At 38.1% G+C, this 10,367-nt stretch overlaps 1 protein-coding gene across 1 annotated transcript in view; it reads right to left on the bottom strand.

Annotated features, from left to right (window-relative positions):
* The window catches only part of LOC120861260 (transmembrane protein 117), a 584,735-nt gene that overhangs the window by 275,750 nt on the left and 298,618 nt on the right, over positions 1–10,367 (bottom strand). Inside the window, exon 4 of the mRNA XM_040236882.1 lies at positions 8,770–8,869. Coding sequence (XP_040092816.1) covers positions 8,770–8,869 — 100 coding nt within the window. The remainder of the gene's footprint in view (positions 1–8,769; positions 8,870–10,367) is intronic.

Here is a 10,367-nt window from a genome sequence, read left to right on the forward strand (position 1 = left end):
TATCTCTGGGAGTTTGCTCAAATTCATATCCATTGTCTCTGCTATAACTCTCCATTGAGTCAGTTACGCCATTTAACCATCTCGTCCTCTGTCACACCCTTCTTCTCCTGCCCTCAATCTTCCACAGAATCAAGGTCCTTTCCAGTGAGTCAGTTCTTCCCATGAGGTGGCCAAAGTACTGGAGTTTCAGGTTCAGCATCAGTCCTTCCAATGAATATTCAAGGCTGATTTCCCTTAGGGTTGACTGGTTTGATCTCCTTGCTGCCCAAGGGACTCTCAAGAGTCTTCTCCAGCACTACAATTCAAAGCACCAATTCTTTGGTACTCAGCCTTCTTTATGGTTCAACTCTCGAATTTGTACATGTCTACTGGAAAAAACAGAGCTTTGACTATACAGATCTTTGTCAAAAATGTGATGTCTCTACTTTTTAATACACTATCTAGGTCAGGAAGCAACAGTTAGAACTGGACATGGAACAATAGACTGGTTCCAAATAGGAAAAGGAGTACATCAAGGCTGTATATTGTCACCCTGCTTATTTAACTTATATGCAAAGTACATCATGAGAAACACTGGGCTGGAAGAAACACAAGCTGAAATCAAGATTGCTGGGAGAAATATCAATAACCTCAGATATGCAGATGACACCACCCTTATGGCAGAAACTGAAGAGGAACTAAAAAGCCTCTTGATGAAAGTGAAAGAGGAGAGCGAAAAAGTTGGCTTAAAGCTCAACATTCAGAAAACGAAGATCAGGGCATCTGGTCCCATCACTTCATGGGAAATAGATGGGGAAACAGTGGAAACAGTGTCAGACTTTATTTTGGGGGGGCTCCAAAATCACTGCAGATGGTGACTGCAGCCATGAAAATAAAAGAAACTTACTCCTTGGAAGGAAAGTTATGACTAACCTAGATAGCATATTCAAAAGCAGAGACATTACTTTGTCAACAAAGGTCCATCTAGTCAAGGCTATGGTTTTTCCAGTGGTCATGTATGGATGTGAGAGTTGGACTGTGAAGAAAGCTGAGCACTGAAGAACTGATGCTTTTGAACTGTGGTGTTGGAGAAGACTCTTGGGAGTGCCTTGGACTGCAAGGAGATCCAACCAGTTCATTCTAAAGGAGATCAGTCCTGGGTGTTCTTTGGAGGGAATGATGCTAAAGCTGAAACTCCAGTACTTTGGCCACCTCATGTGAAGAGCTGACTCAATGGAAAAGACTCTGATGCTGGGAGGGATTGGGGGCAGGAGGAGAAGGGGACGACAGAGGATGAGATGGCTGGATGGCATCACTGACTCGATGGAAGTGAGTCTGAGTGAACTCCAGGAGTTGGTGATGGACAGGGAGGCCTGGCGTGCTGCAATTCATGGAGTCGCAAAGAGTCGGACACGACTGAGCAACTGAACTGAACTGAACCGAGGTTTGTCATAGCTTTTCTCCCAAGGAGCAAGTGTCTTTTAATTTCATGGCTGCAGTTATCATTCACAGTGATTTTGGAGCCCAAGAAAATAAAATCTGCCACTGTTTACATTTTTCCCCATACATTCGCCATGAAGTGATGGGACTGGATGCCATGATCTTAGTTCTTGGATGCTGAATTTTAAGCCAGCTTTTTTACTCTTTAGCCCTCATCAAGAGGCTCTTTGGTTCCTCTTCACTTTCTATCATTAGAGTGGTATCATTTGCATATCTGAGGTTGTTTATATTTCTCTCCACAATCTTGATTCCAGCTTGTGATTCATCCAGCCCAGCATTTTGCATATAAGTTAAATAACCAAGGTGACAATATACAGCCTTGACATACTCCTTTCCCAATCTTGAACCAGTCTGTTTTTCCATGTCCAGTTCTGCTGCTTCTAAATCTGCATGCAGGTTTCTGATTTTTCCTTCAGTTTTCATATATACTTGTTCAATGAGTTTGCTGACTATGGTCCCTCTATTCAGTGTTTCACAGTTTAAATTCTTTTATTATGATAGTTCAGTAAAGCTATTAATGCTACTTAATTTTACATATTAAATCAATTCAATTATACTCTTTATTCTGTCATTTTGAAATATCAGAGTAAAGAAATAATTAGAAAACTGGCATTGATCATGATATGAATTAATAAACTCAATTTCAAAAAGATAACTAGCTAGATGTAATGTTGGTTATATTCTAGGTTAGTATTCACACACAAACTTAGCATTTGCAGAACAGTCCTTAAAATAATCATGTGTATATAACAGAAAAATTTGAACTAAATAAACTATGACTAATTTGGTGAAATGAAAAAAGTATAAATAATCACATCCTTTCCTTAGTAAGCATGCAATAAACATGGGACAATAGAAAAACTCACCAAGTTTCACGTATGTATTCATAATTACAAAATTTATTTCATATTTTCTATGTTTAAGCTAGAAAGAAGGGATGGTATGGGGAGGGAGGTGGGAGGGGGGTTCAGGATGGAGAACACGTGTACACCCATGGTGGATTCATGTCAATGTATGTCAAAACCAATACAATATTATAAAGTAATTAGCCTCCAATTAAAATAAATAAATTTATATTAAAAAATAATAAGCTAGAAAGAATAGTTTACTCTTGAATGCTGCAAAGGTATTTCTCATCTCTATTCTGTTCTAGATTTGTAAATAAATACTAACCCAAAAGTATAAATTATTTTCAAGTATATACCATTCTTTAATTATTTCTGCCTCTGTCCACTGAAGTTTAACCAATTTTCTGTCTTATATAGTACAGTAAAAACTCTCTGCTTAAGTGGTTGAAGGGATTTATCTCAACCTAGTTTTCTTCCATTGTCCCCAGGAGCAGAACTATGCCCCTGAAAGCAATAATGACCACTCAAGAAACCTCCTGGTGGGATCTGAGAAGCTCAATCTTTATATTGCCAAAGACTGTGTATTGTATAAAAGGTACATCACCATTCAGGAGAATGATACACTTGAACTTATTTACAAAACAGAAAGACTCAAAGACACTGAAAACAAACCTATAGTTACCAAAGGGGCACAGGGTGAGGGATAAACGAAGAGTCTGGGATTAACATACTTCTACTGGGGGCTTCCCAGGTGGTGCTAGTGGAAAAGAACCCATTTGCTAATACAGGAAACCTAAGTGATGCTCGTTCAATCCCTGGGTTGGTAAGATCCGCTGGAGGAGGAAATGGCAACCCACTCCAGGATTCTTGCCTGGAAAATTTCACAGATAGAGGATCCTCATAGGGCTGCTAAAGAGTCAGACACAACTGATCAACTAAGCACATACTCTATAAAAGAGATAGCTAACAAGGACCTACTATATAGCACAATGAGCTACAATCAATATCTTGTAATAACTTATAATGCAAAATAGTCTTAAAAAGAATATATATATGTCATACTGAGTGAAGTGAGTTACAGAAAGACAAATTTGATGATATCGCTTACATGTGGCATCTAAAAATAGATACAAATGAACTTATCTATAAAACAGAGATAGAGCTACAGATGTAGAAAACAAACTAAGGGGGTAAGGGGCAGGGTGGGGGGTGGAAATTAGGAGATTGGGGTTGACATATACAGACTACTATATATAAAACAGATAACGGCCTATATGGAAATAGAATTTTTAAAATGAGTGCTATATGTATAACATGCACTTTGCTGTACACCTATAGCTACCACAATCTTGTAAATCAACTATGCTCTAACAGGAATTTTAAAAACAATTGATTACTTCCATTCAAGGGTGTTTCCTAGCTCATGTCCTCCTGATTATGGACACAGGCTCAGCAGGAGGAAGTGCACAGCCTTATTGTCGGAAGGCGGGAAGGGAGCTGGTATATGAAAGTGCCCCGAACAGTACAGCTCCCATCCCTCCAACCTTGACAATACTTTAGAATGCCCATTTTATAACATGAAGTGACAAAATTGAACAAGAAAAGAAAATAAAGAAGTTACTGCTATGTGTTCTTACAATATATTTATTCCCACAATAAATATTTCTTGAGCACTTTTTTAATGCCTGTATACACAGTATGTGGTTTTATGATGTAGGGTGCTTTATCATGACATTAGTGTTTACTATTGGAACTGTCTTCACTTTATTTTTATCCTTCTTCACCTCTCTACTAGTGGTAAAACCCTATCTGCCAATGTAGGAGACGAAAAAGACTTGGGTTTGATCCCTGGGTCAGGAAGATCCCCTGGAGAAAGAAATAGCAATCCACTCCAGTATTCTTGCCTGGGAAATCCCACAGACAGAGGTGCCTGGAGGGCTATCGTCCACATGGTCACAAAGAGTCGGACATGACTGAAGTGACTTAGCACACACACAAGCACCTCCCCACAGCCACGGACTTCAAACCTAGAATGTGATGTCCCTGTCACTATTGTGAGCCATGTACCACCTACTGCTGTAAAAGAAAGTCACCAGAGCAGGAGGAACCAGGGGCTGAGGAAACGGATGAGGACAGGTATAGGATAGGGATAGATAGACAGCAAGTAATTTTTCTTCTGGTGAGGGACAGAAGCAGGTGTCATCACCATGTCTTCAAAAATCCCCTGTCACTTTATAGCTCAGCAGAGCTGTGACCTCTGTCTTTCAAAGGGAGGGGTGGTCAAGCTGAAGCCATGTGCTGTGGGACTGTCCGACCCTCCTCAACTCCTTGCTTAATGGCACAGAGTGTGGGCAAATATGGGGATACACGGCCATGGTGTCACAGAAGACACCCGTGTGTTTGCTTTTGTGTCTCTGCAACACAGTAAAAGGGCCGGCTCAATGCTGAATTAAATAACTGGTCATTTTATATATTTCTTTTATCCTAATTTTTTAAAATCTATTTTTAAAAAATAGCAACTTTAACCCTGACACATCGCCCTCTGCCCAAGGCATACAACAGAGTCCGGAATAGCCAGGACTGCCAAGGAATTGAACCAAGCAGAACCTGACACTTAGTAGTGTGAGGGCCAAAGATTTTTGCTGGATTGGTTCATATTGGCCTCACCTGTAGATTACATCAGTTCTGCAGTGCCTTTTAAAACCAAGGGAAACTTCTGAATTATTTCCACCGGAGAAAAATTCTCTATTTTTACAATATATGAAAAGGCATACTTTTATCAGAAATGTAAATAATCACTTGCTTTTCCACAAGTCACCTTCATCATTGATATTCATTTCATGATGAGAATTCTTTGGACAAATGAAGGTCAAAGCTTCCCTAGGCTCCTCTCAAGAGGAAAACTATTATTTTTGTAAATGTTATCAATGCACACATATGTAGACATATAAATATTTATATGGAAACATCCTGCCTAGTCAGTGAATAGAAATGGGGACAGAAATGATGTGCTCTGGGAATCCTCTCTGTGTGACTGAACTTTCAAATCAGGAGAAAACTTTTTTTTTCCCCCATCTCTGTCCCTGTGACTAACGGGAAAAGGTCAGTTTTTCAGATAACATAAGCAGACAGGGATTTTGATTCTTCCTCATTTTACAGAAAGGAAGAGATGAGCGACTTCAGAAGGTTTGCTGGCTTAAACCTGTAGCACAGTTTTCTTGACTCTCAATCCAGTCTTAATCTACAGTATAGGAAAAGGTAAAAAGCTATAAGGTTAGCTAGTAGAAATAGAAGAAATTAAAGTACTAAATTTAAGAGAAACTCTGAAGATAATCTGGATGATGGAGAGAAAGACTACAGATTCAACTGTGGAATTATTGGTATTCCCTTAAACCACAAGAGTAGGGCAGAAGACTGCATGGTAAAAATCCAATCAGGAAGGGTTAAAAGGCAAAGTCATACCCTGCATTTGCCTCTCAGTGCTGCCCAGACATTGCACCTGACCTTATGGTTCAAAAGAAAAATAGCTTAATTATAAAAATAACATAACCAGTCAATATGGGCAGAGCTATATACACAGCGTGTGTATGTGTGTGTGCGCTCAGTTGCTCAGTTATGTCTGACTCTTTGTGGCCCCATGGACTGCAGGCTGCCAGATTCCTCTGTCCATGGCATTTTCCAGGCAAAAATACCAGAGCAGGTAGCCAGTTCCTTCTCCAGGGGATCTCCCTAACCCAGAGATCAAACCTACATCTCCTGCATTGCTGGAAGATTCTTTACCTCTGTACCACCTGGGAAACCCCTATATGGCCTAGGAAACACTATTTTGTGGGAAAGTCTGAGGAGAAGTTGGGTGGAATTGGGTCACAAATAAATAACTGTGTCATCATGGAAAAGAAAGCGGTTTCTGTATCAAATGGCTGACTTGAGCCTGCAAACTTCAAAGCAGACCTTATGTTTCGTTAGTCTGTTGCTTCTCCCTGCCTTTGGTAAGGGTCAGTGTACATTTCCGTGAAAAGGAAATGTACCGTGGGCAATAGGTAGAAAATTTCAAGTGCCTGGACCCCAGGTCTGAGATAAGGTGGGATTCTTATGCTCCTGGAGCTTCAGAGGAGGGATAGAAAGTCTCCAAAGCCTAAAGTTTGGATCGATGCCCTTCCTTTGCATTACTTCAAGGGACTGGGACCAGTCAAGAGGATGGGGGTTCAGAAACATGAACAATAACAATAAAGCACTTATATCTCCCTTATACATCAGCATTTTAAGTCTGGTCCCAGGACCACACGTTTAATCTTCACAAAAAACCCAGGAGCAGCAATCGGAACTATTAATCCTTTTTAAGACATGTGCAAACTAAGGCTCAAAGGATTGTACATTATTTGTGGAAGGTCAAACCATAGGTGGCAAGATTAGAGAATCCAAATTTCTGAATTGATCCAGTTCTCTTTTGCATTTTATTAAGTAGCCATCATAAAATGAGTCAAAATCATAATTCGCAATAAATGCAAAAATTTCCAGAAGGCATCAGCTCAGAATTTAAGGAAATTACGAGTTTAAAGTTGATCTTTCCTTTTAAATGGTTTTTCCCAGTGGAAACAGATGAGGCTGCCTGGTCTTAATGTCTAGCTTATTCTCATTCCTATTTCTAGTGATTACAAACAAATAACATTTTCAAATTTCAATTTTAAAGATAATAAAATGGAAAGCATCTGATAACATTCTAAAATTAAATAGAGGAGGGAGGAGTTTCAAAAACAGGCTAGGCAAACTCTTTTATGGTCACTTGCAAAATGATGACAGTAGTAGCTATTAAGAAATAACTGCTTCCTGTACCCTGAAAATACCTGTTTCAGGTAAGAAACAAAGCTATTAACAGAAACGGCAGTAACAGTTGTGACAATCACCCTGCAGTATCAGGAACACGTCTATAGGGCATGTCCCTGCCAAGTTGTGTTTAATTTGGGCATGATCTTTCTTTTGGTAGGTCCTCTCATTTTTAAGTGAATGAATTTGAATAAAGCTAATTAGGATTAACTACACTTATGAAAGGTGTCAGTGAATGCTAAAGTGTTCCATTTTTATAAGCCCAGGTGGCTCAGTGGTAAAGAGTCCACCTGTCAAGCAAGAGATGCAGGTTCGACCCTTGGATCAGGAAGATCTCTGGAGAAGGAAATGGCAACCCATTCCAGTATTCTTACCTGGAGAATTCCATGGACAGAGGAGCCTGGTGGGCTATAGTCCATGGAGTCGCAAAGACAAGACTTAGCAACTAAACAATAACAACAACGCTCTTTGCATTCTGAGACTCTCTTATAAACTTACAGGACCCAGAGCCTTTAAGCTACATAGTGTCCTTAATTAACTCAGTGGTTAAATACAGAAATTACTCTCCTGGCAGATGAGCCCAGCATGAAACATGGTTTGTCTAATTGCTGCAGACACAAAGACTGATAAGGCACGAAAGAGACTAAAACAGATAACTCTCAGAACTCCTTAGTTACCATTCAGTTAGTAGGTTCAATGAGGAAAAGAAATGCAGAAAACCATTTTTAAAGTCCTTAAAGATACTTCATGTGTCTTATCAGACAGCCCAAACAGTATTTCTTACCTTAAAAGTGTACATGTCAAAAACAAGCAAACAATCCTTATAAAATTATTTAAAATTTCCCAGAAGAGTTTTCCATTAATTTGATGAATGTGTATGTCCCACATACATGCGTATATATATATATATATATATATATATATATATACACACACACATACATGTCTATACATATACATATATACACACATAAATGTACTTTATATATAGAAATATATCTCAGGAGACAGTCATCATTAGTATCATAATTGTATTGATGCTTTTTCCTGAGGTAAACAGATATTGCATATAATCTCTAGATTTGTCTTTCTCATGAATTTGTTCCCCTTGCAAGAGAGGTAACTTCTGTCCTAAACCATGAAAAATAGTGTGTACTGAATAAAATCCAATTCACATTGGTTGAGAAAAATAAAACTGTATATTTAACCCTTGGGAGGACAGAGGAATGATGTAACAAAATAAACAGCACTGCTATGTCAAAAAGGAGCTGGGCTGACAGGAAGACCAACAATTAGAGCTCAGCATTTCCAGTGACTTACTGCTTGGAAGTTTAGGGATAACTGGACTTGGATTATCTAACAAGCCTGTTACTGAAATGACTGTTTAAATTTGGTGAAACAAATGAGACTTTTTCATGTTTGAGGGCTTTGCACAAGTGCAATAATGCTAACCATGAAAACAAGATCCTTCTTTTTTCACTTTGGAATGTTATTTGAAATATAACATGAAATAAAATAATTCATGAGGCTATTGATTTAAAAAGAAAAATAGTGTGTATAACATTATGAGCATGTCTTGCATCTGACATTTGAAATGGGTGAAGTTAAAATTTCTTACCATCCAAGCTGTGACAAAGTCCCCCATCCAGGTCCCTACTGCAGCTAATTTCATGAAACTTTCATTTCGGATGCCCATATAGTCTGTAATGATATATGCTCTGTGGAAACAAACACACAAGACATTGTCCAGACTCAGAGAACCACACAGTCAAAGCTTTCTGGTTCAGCAACACTCAAAAGGGAATTTTCCCCCTTTTAACAAACTTTCTTGCTTTTGTCTCACCAGATGCGCTTATAAATCTGAAAGGCTAGGAGGAGCTCTGAGGGTGTCTGGGTCAGTTCCAATTAGACTTGAAAACTGACTGTGGCTACACCAATTACCATGTGCCTTTCATTTTTGAGCTGCAGGACTGACAACAGCTTTTGGAAAATCAAGCAGAAATACTCAGCAAAGGCATCATTCCATGCTCACTCAAGTATGAGGAGAGCAGAAACAATTCCTGAATTAGAGTAACTAGAAAGGAAGAGAAGAGCTCACTTTCCTCCAGTTCTGTCTTCTCAAAGTCAGAACTATTGAAAAGATGCTGGGAGTAAGTTTTAAGTATAATGTCATATCTGAATAATGTTCAGAAGAAAGTCAAGACTTGGGAAAAATTTACACGTAGGGAAGTGATGTAAAATTTTAGTCAAATACATGTGACTTAAATTATTATTTAATAGCAATCGCCAGATTCCACTTCATCACTTGGCGTAGCTAGTTATTGTTTGCTTGCTATTAAACACAAGTTTATATTCCTCAGAGCTCAAAGAAAGGTTCAAAGGTACACCCGACTACTAAAAACAGGTAATAAGATCATGCTTATTGCTTATTAAGCATTTTCATTTTCTCGTTTGATAGTCAAGAAAATCCTAACTATCATTTTTCCCATTTGTAATTTCACTAAGAAAACTGAGATTCAAAAATATCACTTACCCTGCCCAACCAATACCACCTAACTAATGAATGGTACCTAGGAACCAAATTTCTCTGTACATATTTTTTAATTCTAAGTATTTTTTTCAACTCAGTTTTCTTTTACTTTAAATTTTGTTCCTTTTCTTAAACATGATAATACCTATACAACTTAGAGTACCCATTAGATTAACTTTAAAACAACATGCAGTAGATAAATGTTTGTTAGTTATCTATTGAAACTATGAAGAAGCACATTTTTGAAGTCATTGAGAGTTAAACTGCTTCCAATTCAGTTATTTTTTCTAGAGTTATTTCAGATAGTTTTTTATCTGATATTTAAATGCACAGATATTTACACAGATATTTAAATAGTTTTTTAACAACAAAAACAAACATAATTCTTAACAACTTTTTCATGTGCTTCATCTACTTACTTTGGAGGGGCTATGTAAATATCTTAAGGTCTCATCTCAAAATTCTGGGTCTTATTCCATGTGTTTCCATAATAGCCAAAAAAAAAAAAATTTAGCTACCAAAAACTGCATGCTAGCAATGTGCTAGAGATCATTATTGGCATTTTAAAAACACAGTCCTCATCAATTTTCATATCAGAACAATGAAATGTATTGCTATTCCCATTTCACAGATACAGAATTAAGGCTTTAGAGAGTTTTTGCAACTTTCTCAAGTTTAAGCATCCA

This window comes from Oryx dammah, unplaced genomic scaffold (assembly GCF_014754425.2).
Source record: "Oryx dammah isolate SB20612 unplaced genomic scaffold, SCBI_Odam_1.1 HiC_scaffold_11232, whole genome shotgun sequence".
In the NCBI taxonomy this organism is placed as follows: domain Eukaryota; kingdom Metazoa; phylum Chordata; class Mammalia; order Artiodactyla; family Bovidae; genus Oryx; species Oryx dammah.